General features: G+C 45.4%; 2 protein-coding genes across 2 annotated transcripts; one reads left to right on the plus strand and one right to left on the minus strand.

Moving 5' to 3' along the window:
* Positions 1-1,157: 1,157 nt before the first annotated feature.
* LOC117058962 (vomeronasal type-2 receptor 26-like) lies at positions 1,158-2,057 on the plus strand. Its single transcript, XM_033170389.1, has one exon. It carries the CDS (start codon positions 1,158-1,160, stop codon positions 2,055-2,057), a length of 900 nt encoding a protein of 299 aa, XP_033026280.1.
* Positions 2,058-4,503: 2,446 nt separating this feature from the next.
* On the minus strand, positions 4,504-17,030 carry LOC117058965. Its single transcript, XM_033170393.1, has 5 exons — positions 16,964-17,030; positions 16,525-16,874; positions 15,118-15,292; positions 14,716-15,020; positions 4,504-4,512 (listed from the first exon to the last, which is right to left on the minus strand). The coding sequence occupies exons 1-5, from the start codon at positions 16,998-17,000 to the stop codon at positions 4,504-4,506; spliced, it is 876 nt and encodes a 291-aa protein (XP_033026284.1). The 5' UTR covers positions 17,001-17,030.
* Positions 17,031-19,778: the final 2,748 nt, after the last annotated feature.

Genomic DNA, 19,778 nt, shown 5'->3' on the forward strand with positions numbered 1-19,778 from the left:
TCTCACAACCTAACCCATAGGATGAGACCCTGCTATTACAATTTTGCTGTTTTTATTTCTTTTATAATACTGTTTTACTGGCTTTTATATTTGTCTCTGTTAGACCACATTATTGCTTTTATTCTACTTTTTTAACCTGCTTAGAGATTTTTGAAATATTAAGCCGAATAGATATGCTTTAAAAAGCCAAGCAAAATGAGTACTTGAAGTGATATGTAGGAACATAGATAGATGATAGATAGATAGATAGATAGATAGATAGATAGATAGATAGATATAGATAGATGATACATAGATGATAGAGATAGATAGATAGATTATAGGTATAGATAAGATGATAGATCTCCTGTGTTTTCCACATTTTCAAAAATAAATGTATAAATAAGTTCACAAAATTATACATTTATATATCAGAGTAAGATCCAACAAAAAAAGTTCTGCTTTCTTCTCTACTTTTGCTTCTCAGTTGACACATACAAGATTGTGGTACACATATACTTTTAGCATATCTGAAAAATGAGTTGCTTGATCCCAGAAGGCATTCAGTAGGGCTCTGCATCGCTTTCCCAGTCTATACTGGGGCTCAAACCAGCACAAAAGGGTTGGCCCAAATCCAGGCTTCAGATCAGTGGTGAGCCCTGTTATTTAATTAGGACTTTAAATCCCTATTATGCATACATGCAGGAGGGGCGGGGCAGGGGAAGAAGGAACAAAAGTTGCTGGTGGGGAAGTGTGATACTGGTGGTAACCGGGACGGGAAGGATGGCAGTAGAGAGCTCCATGCTTTTCAAATATTTCATTAAAATGCCAATTATTGACTCCATCAAGGAGAGAACAGGAATGTGGCAATGCTCAAATTTTCTACTCATTTACTGAAACTTTATATACCTTGCCTTTCAGGGTGCAATCTTCCCAAGGTAGCACACATGCAAAATATTAAAATACATTTAAAAAATAAACATAATTAAATTACAACTTTAGGATCCTTCATATAGCACAGCTGGTGATAGAAGATGAGCACAAGTGTGATCGAGAGATTATTAAAAATAATTTTCATACGACCATGTACAGAAATGTATCTGTTCCAGGTCAGGGAAATCTTCCCCAAATTGAAATAAAAATTGGCACTGAAACTGGACCTCTTTCAATTTTTAGATATGGATGACTGCTTCAAATGTCAAGAAAATCAATATCCAAACAATTGCAGAGATGGCTGTATCCTCAAATCTAGAAACTTCCTTTCTTATGAGGAACCTTTAGGAATCATGCTATCTTCAGTTTCTATTTCTTTTTCCCTAATCACAGCTTTGGTACTAGGAACTTTTATTAAGCACAAAGATACTCCCATTGTCAAAGCCAACAACCGAGGCCTCACCTACACTCTCCTCGTCTCCCTCCTGCTCTGCTTCCTCTCTTCTTTGCTGTTCCTTGGACAACCTGGAAAAGTCACCTGCCTTCTCCGTCAACCCACTTTTGGCATCATCTTCTCAGTGGCTGTATCTTGTGTGTTGGCCAAAACCATCACCGTGGTTCTTGTTTTCTTAGCCACAAGGCCAGGATCCAGGCTGATGAAGTGGGTGGGCAAAAGACTGGGTCAAGCCATTGTCCTTTCATGCTCCCTGATTCAAGCAAGTATTTGTATAGGGTGGCTGGGAATCTCTCCCCCGTTCCCTGATTTAGACATGCACTCTGTAACAGAGGAAATCATTGTGCACTGTAATGAAGGATCAGTTGCCATGTTTTACTGTGTCCTGAGCTATTTGGGCCTCTTGGCCATCGTCAGTTTCATTGTGGCTTTTTTTGCACGGAAGTTACCAGATAGTTTTAATGAGGCCAAATTCATTACATTCAGTATGTTGGTGTTTTGCAGTGTTTGGTTGTCCTTTGTTCTGGCCTACCTGAGCTTAACAGGAAAATACATGGTGGTTGTGGAGGTCTTCTCCATCTTGGCCTCCAGTGCTGGGTTACTGGGTTGCATATTTTTCCCTAAATGCTACATCATTGTCCTGAGGCCCAAGCTGAACAACAGGGAGCAACTATTAAGGACAAAAACATAAAGAATCTGCTTGTCATCAGCTAAGTTGGTTTATAGGTAGTAGAGTAGATGTTTTAGCAGCAAAGACAACAAATTTAATTATATATATATATCACATTTCTGTTGCTGCACCAATTCAACACCATTCCAATTGTCATTTTTCTCCCAATGGCAACAGGACTGGTCCTGTTGTTTGCTATTATGATAAATGATTAAATGAACTGATCTGGGAAGCCTTGCAGTGTTCTATACTATACTATACTATACTATACTATAATAGTATACTATATTATAGGATAGAATGAGATGATTTCACCGCAGCTGTGACGGGTGAGCTCCGACTGCAGTTAGCAAGTCGGGGTGTACGCCGGTCTGGGGGGGGGTACGTTAGGCTAAAACGACCCCCAGAAGGCTTGGAAGGAAGCCCAAGCTAAAGGAACTTCGGCAGTGCTATTCGGGATCCCGGCACCCCTCGCCAGAAAAAAAAAAAAAAAACGGCTGAGGTGGGGGGGAACCAAGGCACAGAGAAGAACAACACGCAGACCGGCAGAAAGCCTCAGGTTACCGAAGCAGCGATAAGACGGTGAAATTTCTATTTTTATATCAAACTAACATAAAGTGGTGCCAGTGGGAAAGGATTGAAATAGAAGGGAAGAAAGGAGGAACGAGAATATAAAAGGGAAAGAAAAACCCTCCGCAGAGTGAACTGTAGTAAAAGGAAAAAGGGAGAGAAAATAAGCAGCGGAAGGGAAAATAGCGCTACCACAAATAAATAGGAAAACAGAAAACAGAAGAAGAATAGAAGGAATAAAAAGAGAACATAAAGAAGTCACTCAGACTGTAATTAACTCCATTAAAAGCACACTAACCGAAACGGACTTGAAACCAAACGAAGCAGAGTGGTGCAGGCAGTTGGCGATTGGGAGGGAGGAGCGTGAAGCAGCCGCTCTGAAATAAAACGCAGATCTCTGAAGGGAAGGCAAGGACAAGGGAAAAAGGATCGCTGTGGGGGAAAGAAGGAGGACAAAGCAAAAAAGATGGCGACGATGGTCTGAAAAAGCTGAGCTTCCACCAAGAAGAAGGAAGTAACAGAGACAAAGAGCGGAAGCAAGCTAGAGAAAGGAGGACACTGGCGGACTGGAAACAAGGAGCACAGCGACACCCACTGGACAGAGTAAGAAGGACAACTAGGAAAGAATTTAAAAGTGACAGAGGGACACCTGGTGGTCGGAAAAAGAACGTAAAATGTCTCAAGGAGTCAGGAAACAGACTGGAATTGTAAGTCAACAACAACAAAGAAGGAATTCAGGCTTGGAGCAGGAAATGGACTTGAGAGAACTTATTATGAGCCTGAAGGGGGACATTGGAGAAATGAAAAAAGGACTGGACGAAAAAATTAATATAATTGATGGGAAATTAGGAAAATTAGAAAGTACAATGGAAAAAAATGAGAAGGAAAATGAAGAAATAAAGGAGAAATTATCAGAAGTGTTGGAAGGAATGAAGGAGACGGATAAAAAAGTGCAAGAATTAAAGAACAAAAATCAGCAAATGGAAGAGGTGGTGAAAAAACTCAGTAAAGAACAAAGGGAATATAGAAAAGAAATAGATAGACTGAAAAAAGAGCTGGAGGACCTAAATATAATCCAGGAAGCTACCGGGGATGCTTTGTCAATGATACAGATGCAGATCAAACAGAAGACCTTGAGATTTAGAAATATTCCAGAGGAGGAAAAGGAAGATATTTGGAAGAAAATGATTGATATCTTAGCAAAGTGGCTACATCTGGAAGAAAAAGACATAATAGAACAGACAGAGAAAATCTTCAGGGTGAACTCCAGGAAAGCTAAAATGAACAAATGGCCAGCAGATTGTATAATTGAATTCACATCAAACTGGATGAGAGATAAGATTCTTCAAACAAAGAGTAAGAATAAATTAATGATAGATAAAAAAGAAATAATAATCATGAAAGAAATCCCACCAAGGCTGAGGAAAAAGAGACAGCAATTCCAATTCTTAACAAAAGCACTAAGGACAAAATCAATATCCTTCAGATGGGAATATCCAGTGGGGATCTCTTTCAACTTTAAAGGAAGAAGAAGACGATTTGAGACATTTGAGGAAGCGGATATATTCTGGAGGAAATACCGTGAAGAACTGGGAGGAGGGAAAAGTGAAGGAAGAACGGATGAAAGGAAAAAGGGAGAACTATCGGAGGAAGAAGAAGGAGCCAACCAAAAGGTGGAAGGATAAAGAACTGTGCCAGGGGTAATAACCAGACCAAAAATTAACACAAAATTCACTTCTTTTACCACCATAGAAAGCTTAAAGTCTTTCTATTGATCTTACAAGTTTTTAAATAATAAAGAATGAAATTTAAATTATTATCTTGGAATGTAAATGGTTTAAACAATAGGAGGAAAAGACAAAAAATAGAACGCATTCTAGATAAGCAAAAATGGGATTTAATCTGTCTGCAAGAGACACATGTTAATATTAAACATAAGAGAGTATTGGTAAAGCCAAGGCTAGGGGAAGAATTCATCTCATCTGATGTTAAAAAAAGGAGGGGGGTTGTAATATATGTTAAAAGTAAGTATGAACCCAAACTATTATATGAGGATGAAGAAGGGAGGATAGTGATTGTTAAAATAATATTAGAAGGAGAATCAATTGTAATTGCTGGTATCTATGGGCCAAATTATGGGAAATCTGAATTCTATGCCAAAGTAAGATCTCTGTTAATGGAATATATAGATATGAAAATTATCCTGCTAGGAGACCTGAATGGAGTAATGGAACCGGAACTGGACAGATTGCAGAAAGTGAGGGGGGGAAATGAAGGGAAGCTACCAAAAAGTTTTGTGGAAATGGTGAAGATTTTTGATTTAGTTGATATATGGAGACATAAACACCCTGTGGAAAAGGAATTTACTTATTTCTCAGATCCCAACGAATCTCACAGCAGAATCGATGGGATATGGGTAACAAAAGATATGACATTAAACACAGAGAAAGCGGAAATATTACCAAGAACACTTACTGATCACAACCCAGTATCATTAACACTTAAGGGAAGAGAGAGGAAGGGAAACAAAAGGTGGAGAATGAATGTTTTTTTGCTAAAAAATCAAGGTGTGATCCAAGGAGCTAAAAAGCTATTAAAAGAATATTTTGAAAATAACTGGAAGAAAGGAATAGATATCAAAACAGTGTGGGATGCTGGGAAAGCAGTCGTCAGAGGGTATTTCATACAACAAAACTCAATAATATATAAGAATAAAGAAAAGAAAAGAAAGGAACTTTTAGAAGAAATTAGGAGGAAAGAAAAATTAGCCTATGTGAGTAAAAATAAGGAGAGATTAAATGAGGAAATTAAAATATTGAGAACAGAATACAATAGAATTATAGAACAAGAGGTAGAACAACAAATAAAATTTTGGAAATATAGAAATTTCGAATGGGCAAATAAACCAGGCAAGGTACTTGCCTGGCAATTAAAAAAGCGAAGAAGTGAAAAATTAATAAATAAAATAAAAATAGGGGAAAGAACATTAAAGGATATAGCAGAAATCAAAAAAGAATTCGGAGAATATTATAAAAAATTGTATCAGAAAGATGAAGTCTTAAAAGAGGATATAGAGAAATATATAAAGGAAAATAAATTAACAGGAATAGAAGAAGAAGACTATAAATTACTTAATGAACCAATATCAACTGCAGAAATCAAGGAAATAATTCAAAAGACCAAAATAGGAAAGTCACCAGGCCCAGATGGCATACCATCAGAATATTATAAAGAACTGGCAGAGGAAATAATCGAACCATTAAAAGAAGTAATGGAGGAAGCACTGGAGAAGGGGAACATTCCGGACTCTTGGACCCAGGCGTATATAACATTGTTACCGAAACAAGGCACGGATTTGGAATCTATCTCAAATTATAGACCAATTTCGTTATTAAATTCAGATTATAAAATATATGCAGGATTACTGGCTAATAGGTTAAAGAAAATAATAGGGAAAATAGTACATAAAAATCAGGCTGGATTCGTGAAGGCACATTAAAGATAATATTAGGAATATAATAGATATAATAGAATACTTACAAATTAGAACTGACAAACAAGCAGCTTTGATTTCAATTGATGCAGAAAAAGCATTTGATAAAATTTCATGGGAATTTATGGGGAAATTAATAGAAGAATTGAATTTAGGCGAAAAATTCCAAAAAGGTATAAATGCAATATATAATAAACAAAAGGCAAAAATAATAATTAATGGAGAGATGGGTGAAGAGATTAACATATCAAAAGGTACAAGACAAGGATGCCCCCTATCTCCAATGCTATTTATAATGGTATTAGAGACTCTGCTAAAGAAAATAAGATTGGATAATCAAATAAGAGGCATAGCAGTGGGTATCAAAAGATATAAGTTGAGGGCTTATGCAGATGACATCATGATAACAACGGAAAATCCTCTGCAATGTGTACCCAGAACACTAGAATGTATGAATGAATATGGTAGACTAGCAGGTTTTAAATTAAATTATGGGAAAACAAAAATATTAGTGAAAAATATGGAAGAAAAAGACAAAGTGGAACTACAAGAAATCACAGGATTGGGAATTAAAAAAAAATAAGATATTTGGGAATTAATATAACAACAAATACTATGGATTTAATTGAAGAAAATTATGGGAAAATATGGAAAGAAATTAAAAAGGATCTATCAATATGGGATAAACTAAATTTATCTCTATTAGGGAGAATATCAGTAATAAAAATGAATATCTTACCCAAGATGATGTTCTTATTCCAATGTATCCCAATATTAGGAGGAGAAAAATGTTTCAAAAATTGGAAAAAGGATTTGGCAACATTTATTTGGTCCGGGAAAAAACCGAGGATAAAATATAAAATTATGATTGATAAGAAGGAAAGTGTGATGGCCTGGGAGTCAGACTCTGATGCTGAACCTGAGGGATCCCAGCCTGCACGGGATTCCCCGCCTCCAGAACCAGCTGAGCCGGGGCCAGGGCCAGGGCTTGAGCCTGAAGGATCCCCACCTGTGCTGGATCCCCAGGTGCAGGCATCAGCAGAGTCTGCTCTGGCTCCTGATGGGAGGGAGGACCCATTGCCTGCAGGTGCTCCACTCCCAGCCTCTTCAGAGGAAGCTGAGGCATCCCCTGGGTCCAGTAACCCACCATCCTCTCCTGAGCTACAGAGGCTCAGGGCAGAGAGGCGAAGGGAGTTAAGTGTCTGCAGGAGGAGTGCTCGCCTCCAGGCCCGGAGGAGAGGCGAGTCTCCGGAGGATCGGGACCGCCCTAAGCATAGGGCCAGATAAAAGCCAGCCAGACCCAGCCCAAGTTGCGTGAGCAACTTTGTTGCAAGCGTGTGCTCAGCCTGCAACCTCGTGCCTTGGACTTTGACCTGCTCCCTGCCTTGCTCCCTGCCGGACTGACTTCCTTTGGACCCCTTGACCCAGGACTGGACTTGGACCTCGTTTTACGGACATACCCCTGGGGCCAGCACAGTTTGCTCACGCCACACCCGCACTCCCCCCTTTGCTGGGGTGCGTTCGGGAGGAACTAGTAGCCATGGCTGACCAGGCGGCTGCGCTGGTGGCATTGGCGCAGGAGAACCAGGCCTTGACCCACACCGTGCAGCAGCTAAGCAATGTGGTTACGGCGCTTCAGCAGCGTTTGGATGCCTTACCGGCTCCTGGGGCTGCCGCCCCAGCTCCTGGCAAGTACCCAGTGGCCCTGCCAGAGAAATTTGATGGGTCCCCAGCCAGCTTTCCCATGTTTCTCGCCCAGGCCAAGCTGTATATTCAGGGGCGAGCTCGGGATTTCCCTGACGGCCGCACCAAGGTGCACTTCCTGATCAGCTTGCTGAAGGACCAGGCGGCCAAGTGGGCGTTGCCGCTGCTCCGGCAAGACTCCCCCTTGCTGACAGACTATACGGGGTTTTGCAATCATCTGGAAACCACGTTCGCCAACCCTCAGAAGGGGAGTCAAGCCAATCGGGCAATTCGGCGGTTGAAACAGGGCAAGTCCACAGTGGCCACCTACGCCACGGAATTTCGGCTGCTGGCGCAGGACTTGACCTGGAACGACTCTGCCCTGCGGGACCAGTATCTCGAGGGACTTTCAGACGAGATACTGGATCAGCTGGCCACGTTGGATCGCCCTGCCACACTGGATGCCCTCATCCAACGGAGTCTGCAGATAGACGATCGGTTGGAGGACCGTCGCCAGGCCCGGGGCCGCCAGCACTCCGGGCTCCCGGCGCCGGTGCTTCCCTGCAGTTCCGTGGCCAAAGCTGAGTCATTGGAGGAGCCGATGCAGCTCGGGGCAGCGCGGCCTCGCCTCTCCCCCTCGGAAAAGACTCGGCGTCGGGAGGGGAACCTGTGTCTCTACTGCGGTGGGAGTGGACACTACGCCCGAACCTGCCCTGAGAAACACCAGCCGCAGGGAAAACGGCCAACCCCAGTAGCCGATGGCCCAGGCTACCTGGAGTCCCAAGCATCGCATGATGGGCCCTCACCAGTGGAATTGCAACACCTCATGATACCGGTGCGTCTATACCCCCCCGGTGGGCCCTGGATTCTCACCCACGCTCTGGTGGATTCGGGGGCAACCCGCTCCTATATGGACTCTGCCTTCGCCACTCAGCATCAGGTGCCGCTTCAGAACAAGCCGGAACCAGTACAGGTGGAGGCAATTGACGGACGGCTCCTACGCTCGGGCGCTGTTACTCGGGAGACCCAGCCCTTGGTCCTGTGCTACCAGCAGCACCGGGAGGTGCGAACCCTGGACATTGCCACCATGCCCCGGTTTCCCCTGGTGCTTGGGATGGACTGGCTGGAGTCGCACAATGTTCAGATCGACTGGGTCAATCGGACTGTACGTTTCCCAGACCCGGGTTCCCATGCTCAGTCCGAGTTAGTAGCAGCTGCCCCCATGGGTCAGGCTGTGTCAACGCTCCCTGCCGTGTACCAGGACTATTTAGACGTGTTCGAGGAACAGGGGGCAGACAAACTGCCGCCTCATCGGTCCTTCGACTGCGGCATAGACCTACAGCCTGGGGCGCCCCTGCCTGTGAGCCGCTTATATTCTCTTTCGGAGCCAGAGCGTGAAGCCTTGCAGGACTTCCTTCGCAAGAACCTGGAACGCGGGTTCATTAGACCCTCTACCTCACCCACTGCCGCTCCTGTACTCTTCGTTAAGAAGAAGTGTGGGGAGCTTCGCCTCTGCCATGACTACCGGGCCCTGAATAAGATCACCATCCCAGACCGGTACCCCTTGCCCCTTATTGCAGAATTGCTGGAGCGGGTGCAGGGGGCGCAGATGTTCACCAAACTGGACCTCCGAGGGGCCTACAACTTGATTCGGATCCGTGCCGGGGACGAGTGGAAGACTGCATTCGGGACCCGGTATGGGCAGTTTGAATACCTGGTTATGCCGTTCGGATTATGCAACGCGCCCGCCGTGTTTCAACGGTACATCAACCACGTGTTCCAGGACTTGCTAGACAAATACGTGGTGGTGTACCTAGATGATATTCTGATTTATTCCCGTGACCCAGCCCGTCACGAGAGTCATGTTCGGTCCGTGTTGCAGCGCTTGCGGGAGCACCGCCTGTACGCCAAGCTCAGCAAGTGCGAGTTCCACCAGCGGTCAGTAGACTTCCTTGGACACCGACTCTCCCCTGACGGGGTGCAGATGGACCCTGGGAAGGTGGCTGCGGTTCGAGAGTGGGCAGCGCCCCGGAACCGCAAGGACTTACAGCGGTTCCTAGGGTTCGCCAACTATTACCGGACCTTCATTGCAGATTATGCTCATCGCACCACCCCATTAACCCGACTGCTGCGCCCCAAGACGCCCTTCTCCTGGGATGAGGAGGCTGAAGTGGCATTTCAGGGGTTGAAAGCCTGTTTCCAGAGGGCGCCGATTTTACAGCATCCTGATCCCTCTCGTCCCTTCGTGGTGGAGACTGATGCCTCCAGTACGGCTCTCGGTGCCATCCTGTCTCAGCAACACGGACCCGATGCGCCACTGTTACCCTGCGCTTACTACTCCCGGCAGCTCCTTCCGGCGGAGCGTAACTATACCGTGTGGGAGCGGGAACTACTGGCCATCAAGGTGGCCTTTGAGGTCTGGCGCCATCATCTTGAGGGGGCACGACACCCGGTGGAAGTGAGAACGGACCACCGGAATCTGGAGTACCTCCAGACCACCCGCAAGTTGAACCAAAGGCAGATCCGGTGGGCGCTGTTTTTCTCCCGGTTCCAGTTCCGGATCCGCTACATCCCTAGCTCCCAAAACCGGAAAGCGGATGCCCTGTCCCGGAAACCTGAGGACGTCGCAGACACTGTACAGCAGTCAGTGCCTGCGACTATCTTACCACCAGCCGCATTCCTGGCCACTCAGGAGGCCAAGCCGCTGCAGGCTCGGGTGCGAGAACAGCAACGGGTCGACGCTTGGGCACAGGAACGGCTCCGGGAACTGTCTGACGGGTCATGCCCTCGATATCCGGGGCTGGCCCTGCACCAGGGCCTACTGCTGCACCAGGGTCGTCTATACATCCCACCAGGACCATTGCGGGCTGAGGTTCTCCAGATGTCCCACGATGCCCCAGCAGCAGGGCACTTTGGGCGGTACCGGACCACCCATCTGGTAAGCCGGGAGTTCTGGTGGCCCCGCCTGAAGGCTGATGTGGCACGCTATGTTGCTGGTTGCGATGTCTGCCGGCGGGCCAAGGGTCCTACCGGGCGACCCCCCGGTCTGCTCCAGCCATTACCAGTCCCACCGCGTCCCTGGCACACGGTCTCGCTGGACTTTGTGGTGGACTTGCCCCCATCTCGTCACTGTACCTGCCTCCTGGTTTTCACGGACCATTTCACTAAGATGGTGCACTGTGCCCCCTGCCCGTCCATACCCACAGCTAAGGAAACGGCTCAACTGTACTTGCAGCACATCTTCCGCCTGCATGGCCTGCCCGAGCGTGTGGTTTCTGACCGCGGCGTCCAGTTCACATCCCACTTCTGGCGAGCCCTGCACCAGACCCTTGGGACGGAGGTCTGTCTATCTTCGGCCCACCACCCGCAGACCGATGGCCAGACGGAACGGGCAAATGCAGTGCTGGAGCAGTATCTCCGGTGTTACTGCAGCTTTCAGCAGGATGACTGGGTCGATCACTTGCCATTGGCGGAGTTCGCCTACAACAATGCAGTGAACGCCTCCACCCAGCAAACCCCGTTCCAGGCCTCCTACGGCTACCATCCTCGTTTGTTCCCAGACGTGCTGCCAGCTTCCGCGGTCCCCGCAGTGACAGACTGGCTTCAGGAGCTTCAGTCCCAGCAACAATTATTGATGGAGCAACTGCACCAGGCCAAGGACGCATACAAGGCCCAGGCTGACCGACATCGTCAGGAGGGGCCAGAACTCCATGTTGGTGATCGGGTGTGGCTCTCTACCCGTCACCTGCATCCTTCTCGGCCCTCACGAAAGCTGGATGCACGGTTTGCCGGCCCATTCACCATCACTGCGCAGGTGTCGCCGGTGGCGTTTCGCCTCCAGTTACCTCCATCGCTCAAGGTTCACCCGGTATTCCACCGGTCCCTACTTAGTCCAGTCGCCCCGCCCGACGAGTTCCACCCAGACAACCCACGACCGCAGCCAGTTTTGGTTGAGGGGGAGCCTGAGTACGAGGTGGAGCGCATTCTCGACTCACGACACCGCAGGGGGAAGCTCCAATACCTCATCGACTGGAAAGGGTATGGGCCTGAGGATCGTTCATGGGAACCAGCGGAAAACGTCCACGCGCCTGCCTGCCTCCGTGATTTCCATGCAGCTTACCCCAGCAAGCCTGGTCCGGCCCCTCGGTTGAGGGGGAGGCCTGGGAGGGGGGATGGTGTGATGGCCTGGGAGTCAGACTCTGATGCTGAACCTGAGGGATCCCAGCCTGCACGGGATTCCCCGCCTCCAGAACCAGCTGAGCCGGGGCCAGGGCCAGGGCTTGAGCCTGAAGGATCCCCACCTGTGCTGGATCCCCAGGTGCAGGCATCAGCAGAGTCTGCTCTGGCTCCTGATGGGAGGGAGGACCCATTGCCTGCAGGTGCTCCACTCCCAGCCTCTTCAGAGGAAGCTGAGGCATCCCCTGGGTCCAGTAACCCACCATCCTCTCCTGAGCTACAGAGGCTCAGGGCAGAGAGGCGAAGGGAGTTAAGTGTCTGCAGGAGGAGTGCTCGCCTCCAGGCCCGGAGGAGAGGCGAGTCTCCGGAGGATCGGGACCGCCCTAAGCATAGGGCCAGATAAAAGCCAGCCAGACCCAGCCCAAGTTGCGTGAGCAACTTTGTTGCAAGCGTGTGCTCAGCCTGCAACCTCGTGCCTTGGACTTTGACCTGCTCCCTGCCTTGCTCCCTGCCGGACTGACTTCCTTTGGACCCCTTGACCCAGGACTGGACTTGGACCTCGTTTTACGGACATACCCCTGGGGCCAGCACAGAAAGAGGTGGATTCAGCCTCCCCGATTTGGAATTATATCATGATGCGGTGGGTCTGACCTGGCTAAAGGAATGGATTAAATTAGAGGATTCGGATGTATTGGATCTAGAAGGAGTGGAGACGAGGTTTGGATGGCATGCCTATTTAGTTGATGAAAAAGTTAAAGTACATAAAGGCTTCCTAGGGCATATAATTAGAAAATCTATATACAAAATCTGGGAAAAACATAAAAGAATCCTAGAGCCCAAAACACCATGGTGGGCGTCGCCAGCAGAGATCGTAGCAGTGAAAAAATGGAACATGAAGGAGAATTGGATTACCTATAAAGATGTATTAGAGGAAGAAAATGGTGTACTCAAACTAAAAGATTATGCAGAAATTAAAGCGTATATCACAGATTGGTTTCAATATACTCAAATTAAATACAGATTACAAAAAGACAAGAAAGTAGGATTCGAAAAAGAATGTTCTAAATTTAGTAAATATTTAATACAAGAAACATCAAAAAATATATCTAAATTATACGATCTATTATTAGAGTGGGAAACAAAAGACGAATTAGTCAAAGCATCTATGATTAAATGGGCACAAGATATTGGGAAAAATATTATGTTCGAACAATGGGAAAAATTATGGAAAGAAGATATGAATTTTACCAGATGTAATATATTGAAAGAAAATTATTTAAAAATGCAACACAGATGGTATTTAACACCGGGAAAAATAGCCAAAATGAATAAAAACTGTGGAGATATCTGCTGGCGATGCAACACTGGGAAAGGTACCATGATGCACATATGGTGGAACTGCTCGGATATAGCACAATTTTGGGATATGATATACAATGAGATGAAAAAAATGTTTAGACACTCATTCAAAAAAACAGCAGAAGGTTTTCTACTGGGAATAGTCCCAAGAAGCCTAAAGGAAGAAAGTAAAACATTATACCTATACGCAACAGTAGCCGCAAGGCTACTGATAGCGAAAAATTGGAAAAGCGGGGTAATTCCAACAAAAATGGAATGGCTTGCCAAACTTTTAGAATATTACAATATATCCAAAACAATGGAAGAAATTGGAAGGACCACAAGAGAAAAGACAGAAAAAAACTGGAAAGCGTTCAAAGGGTACTTACAAAATTATGTTGAAAAGTCGGATCTCCTATTGTAATAAACAGGTTCCGTTATAAATATTAGATATTAAACAAGCTGAATAATAAAGGAGAATTGTAAAGAATTGTAAAGAAATAAGAAATGGGAATAACAGTGTGTTGAAAGAAAAAGGATAAGTGGAAATGAACTGCAGCTGAGTTGACTGGAAGTCAAGCACAGGGTGAGGGGGGTGTTGAAAGGTGGTGGGGAAAACAGGTGTAAGGATGCAAGGGAAGACTGGTCGATCTTTTTGTTTTTTTTTCCGTTTCTGTTCTTTATCTGTTGTTTTTGTTGTTGTTGTTGTTGTTGTTGTTGTTTTTCTGTAAATGATTGAATGTTAGTTTACTCTGTTTGTAAAAATGAGTGAATGTAATAATGAGTGAATGTTAGTTTATTTTGTTTGTAATATGCGAATGTATTAATAGTTGTATTGGCGAATAATAAAATAAAGCTTTTTTTATATTAAAAAAAATTTTTTTTTTTAAAAAAGAGATGAGTCATAAAGAAATTAAATAAAGTGGTGTCAATGAATGGAGATGAAATGGAGATGAACAGAATGAAAGAATAATTTAGAGGGAAGCTCTATACAGCAAGATAGTGGATTGCAGTTCTTTTAGAAGAAATACATGAACAAGAGTTGCTTCTGGTGGCTCATGCAATTGAGCCAAGCCACACAGTACAGTGGAGGTTTATCCTAGCCCTGCGTGATGCCAGCCCCCCAAAATGGCAGAGAGATATACCTGTAGAGTTGGATAGAAGTGGGGTTGTGTTCTGACCTAGTGAGTTGGAACAGGATGATACAGGGGCAACTCACAAGAAGACTGGCCCTGAACCAAAGAATAAAATGGTGTTCAGTATTATTAATAATTCTTGTATAATGACTTCCCTTGAAATTGTTTGTTTTGATGTGTAAGCGTCTGGTTTGTGGTTCTCTGCTGTCTCCTTGGGGAACTCTTCCCTAAACTGAATGCAGTGAAGAGTTTTTTGTGTGAGGTCTAGAGGGATCTCTCTCACTGTGTCTCTTGCACAGTAATACACAGCTGTGTCGTCTCCTTTCAGATTATTCATTTGCAGGTAGAAGTTGGAGCCACTCTTCGATGCTGTGAATCTCCCTTGAATTTCAGATGAGTAATAGTTGCTCCCAGAATTAAGATACCAAACGAGCCATTCCAGTCCTTTGCCAGGTTTCTGCCTGATCCAGCCCATCCAGTAGCTGTTAATGTCAAATCCGGCAGTGGCACAGCTCAGTTTATGGGATTCTCCAGGTTTTTCCAAGACTGGATCCGATGACTGGGTCAGAACCACCTGTGAGAGCACACCTGGTTGTGGAGGAAGAAAATGATAACTTATATGCCTGTGACTACCTTATGAAACTCAAATTCATTATCTTATAATATAATGTAAAACCCAACACACTTGAAGAGGAGGCGGCCAGTGCAAGCAACATCAATAATGAAGAAGGCATGGTGGTGAGGTGAGGTGAGATGGGTCTGAGAGGAACTCTGGGTGCCATTACAGGAAGCCTGAATTGAGGTGAGGGAGTTTGAGGGTTTAAGTAGGAGGTGAAAATGCCTCTTGGCTTTGCATAAATCTGCAAGGGTAAAATTGGAGGGTATTAATATGAGATACAATTCACTGAGACGTACAGAATCCTTAATAGCATTGCAGGAAAGGGGAGGAATTGCAAATTGCCTTTGAGGTGTGGCTTGAGTCACAGCTTTGAGTCATCCAAGGCAATTTCTTCTGTAGGCTATTTTCTTTGCCTGCTTGTGTGATTGGCAGGGAGGGAGGGAGAGAGGAGGTGGGTGGGTGGACCCCTCTCCTTTAAATTCATATGCTATAAAGTGAAGTAAAGGACCTTTTCACACATTGCAGAGTAAGCTTGGCCCAAGGGTGTTGGCGCAGCTCCGTTGCATTATACACTCATTTAAGAAGGTGTTTCAATGAGCCGTCTCAATGTGACAACTTCTGCCTCTCCCATTTTTGCTGTCATAAGCGTCCAGTTTAATAAAATGTGCCCCTATAGGCAGGAAGGGAGAGAAATGGGAATAATGGCCCCTGGAGTAGAACATGGTGCATCAGCTTAATCCTGATGATTTTGGCCCTCCAACAGGCAAGCTTGGAGATAGACTCTCCCTGGTGGTGGGTCTGACACAGCAGGTAGGCTTCCCTCAGGTCCACTCCCAGGATATTTAAGGAGGCCTACCCTAGCCCTGGTTTTCCTTCATGCCTACAATACAAAAAAAAGTATGTCAACTGGGCCATATAACATGATGGTCATTTTTGGTCCATTCCTGATCATAGACAGGCCAGTTATATAATCTAACACTCTGAGAAGTTATCTGCCAGAAAAAGAGGTGTTTGAGAGTAAATGTGCCTGTGAGGTCTTTCTTCAGATTCACATCATCTCACACTGTGTCCTGCATAGTAATTCAAAGTACTGTCCTCAGGTGTCAGGTGGTTCATTTGCAAATGAACACAGTGTTCAAATTATCCCTGGAGATGGTGAAGTGTCCCTTTATGTGAGTACTAAATGTAAGATGAACTAATCGATCGATCGATCGATCGATCTACCTAGCTACACACAAACACTTCACCCATTCCTTTTCATGGAGTCTCAGCCTTGCAGCTCATTTTGCACCTGAACTCAGCGTGTGCTGCTTGTAATGTGAATAAAGAGTCTCCACATGCCTGAATGGGTGGCTCTCTCTTTGTCAATAGAAGCCCTGGTATAAGAGGGATCAGATTATTGTCTCCACGTATCTGCATACTTTTACTGAGCACTGTACAGGGAAATCAACCCAGACAGCAGCTGTGAGCAACAGAAGGTTTTTGCCAGGCTTCAGATTCACTTCCTTTCACTGTGACTCTTGCACAGTAATACACAGCCGTGTCTTCGGTTTCCAGGTTGTTCATTAGCAGATAGAGGAGGCTGTTTGAATTGTCCCTGGAGATGGTGAATCGTCCCTTCACTTTGTTCAAGTAGTTGATGGCAGATGAAGCTGCATTTATTTCTCCCAGCCATTCCAGGCCTTTCCCGGGAGCCTGCCGCACCCAGCTCATCCAGTAGCTGCTGAAGGTGAACCCGGAGGCTCGACAGGAGAGACGGAGGGACTCCCCAGGCCTTTTGGCATCTCCTCCAGACTCCACCAGCTGGACCGCTGATTGGACACCTAGAAAAAAGAGGCATTTTAAGAGACCTGTGGCATGTTATTAACACTCAGAATATACCAGCTGCCTTTAATTAAAAGGATGAATTTACCTCCCAAAACTGCCAAAAAGAAAAGAAATCGAAGCATTTCCCCTGTCTAATGCTTCGAAAGGGATGAACAAAAAGTGATCCCAAGTATGCAGGGGACAGGAGGGTGTCTGACTTCTTTAAAAAGGAAGTCCTCTCTGAAGATTTACATACCCATCTGGATAAAAGAACCGGTTGAGATTTCAAGCAATCTCCAACTAGAGGGAAGACTGGCGTTTGTCATACTTTGCTTCTTTGGTACGATATCAAATCAGCACGTCTTAACAGGTGTGGAGTTTTATATGCCTCTCAGAATAAAAGAGCAATGCAGACCATTGCAATTTCTCACCCTTTGAGCATTGCCAGCACAGATGGTGTTGAATGTCATGAACAATTTCTTAACAGGGTTAACAGGTCTCTCCCCCTTCCACTATAAATGTGGATTTCTCATGCATCTTCCCAGAAACCTGTCCCAAATGGGAGGTAACAGACCTATGACTGAGCCCTGCTGTCCACTCCTAGAAAGAAAGAGGGACAAGCAATGTTGTATATAGCTTCTTCACACATCACCTTCACAGAATCATAAAAATGCAGAGTCGGAATATGTAGGGATCGAACCTGCAATCTTGGCATTATCAGCACCACACTCTAATCAACTGAGCTATCCACTGCTAGATGTAAGAGAATGTCATATGATCATACCCCTGGTCCAATTCCCATATTCCAGATATATGCTGCTTTTAATTTCCATTTTCAGTATATAATCCATATAGATTCTAACAGGAATCAACTCATTTTTCTACAGTTAATTGAGCCGAGGAAACAAAGAGAATTGTAATGAAATCCCACAGGATGTCAAAGTCTCCATACAGTCTAGGTTCAGGTGGAAACATCTGATAAAATAACTAGCCTCACAGATGAAACCACCAGCAGTACTCTGAGCAACATTTTATTTCAGTTATGAGTGATTTTGTGTTCCTCAGACCACACCTGCTCCCTAGTGAGAAAGAGGAGGAGAGAGTTCTGAGGCCTGCCTTTATGGCAAGATATTTAATGTGCAAATTGACATTAATTCAAGATTTACATTGAAGTTGGGCAGGGAAAAGTGGCAAGAAGAACAAAACAAAGGTTCTGCCTAAGAGCTTCCAATATTCCTAGCAGTAATTTGTAATGAGGGATGTAATGCCAGTATGGACTTCTGACAAGTTCGTTTTTGATAGGAAAGCCTACACCATGGGTAGGCAAACTAAGGCCCGGGGGCCGGATCTGTCTCAATCTCCTTCTAAATCCGGCCTACGGACGGTCCAGGAATCAGTGTGTTTTTACATAAGTAGAATGTGTCCTTTTATTTAAAATGCATCTCTGGGTTATTTGTGGGGCCTGCCTGGTGTTTATACATGAGTAGAATGCATGTTTTTATTTAAAATGCATTTCTGGGTTATTTGTGGGGTATAAGAATTCGTTCATCCCTGCCCCCCCCAAAAAAATAGTCTGGCCCCCCACAAGGTCTGAGGCACAGTGGACCGGCCCCCAGCTGAAAAAGTCTGCGGACCCCTGGCACCATGTATTTGATGTTCTTGTTCAGGTAGACCTTTCCAGAAGAATGTGTGGCCTCCTTTTTCTTCCTTCAGTTGTCCCTCTCCTGCTCTTTGAGTTTCTTGAAGCACTGCAATATCGATATTAAAATGTTACAACTCTCTTGCAATGATGGTAGCCCTGTGCTCGGGATGCTCATTATCTGTGTTATCCAACAAAGTCCATATATTCCATGTTCCAAAGTTCAATTGTCTTTTACGACCGCTGGGTGGTGATCCCACTGGGTACAGTAATCTAGTCATGGGGAAAAGGGGGCAGACTACATTTAGTGCACCTTTTCTAGCCCCTCCCCCTTTTGGGGGTGAGCAGAGTGGATTCTAAATAGGTCTGCTCAGTCATGGATACAGTGGGCGAGCTACTCAACTGCCTCATTCCTTGGGTCAGAATGATTGAGACTGTATCCACCACCCTTGTGCTGGTTCATGACTAGGGGCTTCCAGTTTTCATGGGCCTGCCCCCATTAGCATTTGACATTCACCATGGGACTTTTTGGGGTTTGGGGTGGGTTTTTGGAAGACGCCAGTGTGTGAATTTGTTTTATGTGTGTAGATCAGTGCACACTGACCAATGCACACACTTCACAGCAAGGTACTATTCCAATGGCATGAGTATCACGACAACTGGTAGATTCTTAACTGCTGAAGCTTTCATCCACCTTCACAGCCGTTGTAACATACTGCTTGTTATCTTCCACCTGTTCTGCCTTTAAGGACTTCTTGGGTCATTCTTTGTCTAGCTCCTTCCCTTTGACCTTACCGCCTTGGGTGACCTTGCTGGGTGTATGAGACTCCCGACGGCTTCACTCACAAGGGTCATAGGAATGTGGAAGCCCACTCACCATGACAAGATGATGATCCAGCGAGCAGGTCTTGTACAGTCATACACAGCCGTATCCTCAGATTTAAGAGGGTTTTAGCCTGGCTTCAGATTCACTTCCTTTCACTGTGTCTCTCTTGCACAATAATACACAGCTGTGTCCTCAGGCTTAAGGTTGTTCATTTGCAGATAGAGCAGGTTGTTTGAATCATCCCTAGAGATGATGAAGCGCCCTCTCACTTTATCCAAGTAGTGAATGGTAGTTGAATAACTATATGCTACCCACTCCAAGCCTTTTCCTGGAGCTTGTCTCACCCAATTCATTGCAAAGTTGCTGAAGGTGAACCCAGAGGCTCGACAGGAGAGGTGAATGGACTCTCCAGGCCTTCTAGTATCCCCTCCAGACTCAACCAGTTGGACCTCTGAT

The sequence above is a fragment of the Lacerta agilis genome, chromosome 14, assembly GCF_009819535.1.
Source record: "Lacerta agilis isolate rLacAgi1 chromosome 14, rLacAgi1.pri, whole genome shotgun sequence".
Classification (NCBI taxonomy): domain Eukaryota; kingdom Metazoa; phylum Chordata; class Lepidosauria; order Squamata; family Lacertidae; genus Lacerta; species Lacerta agilis.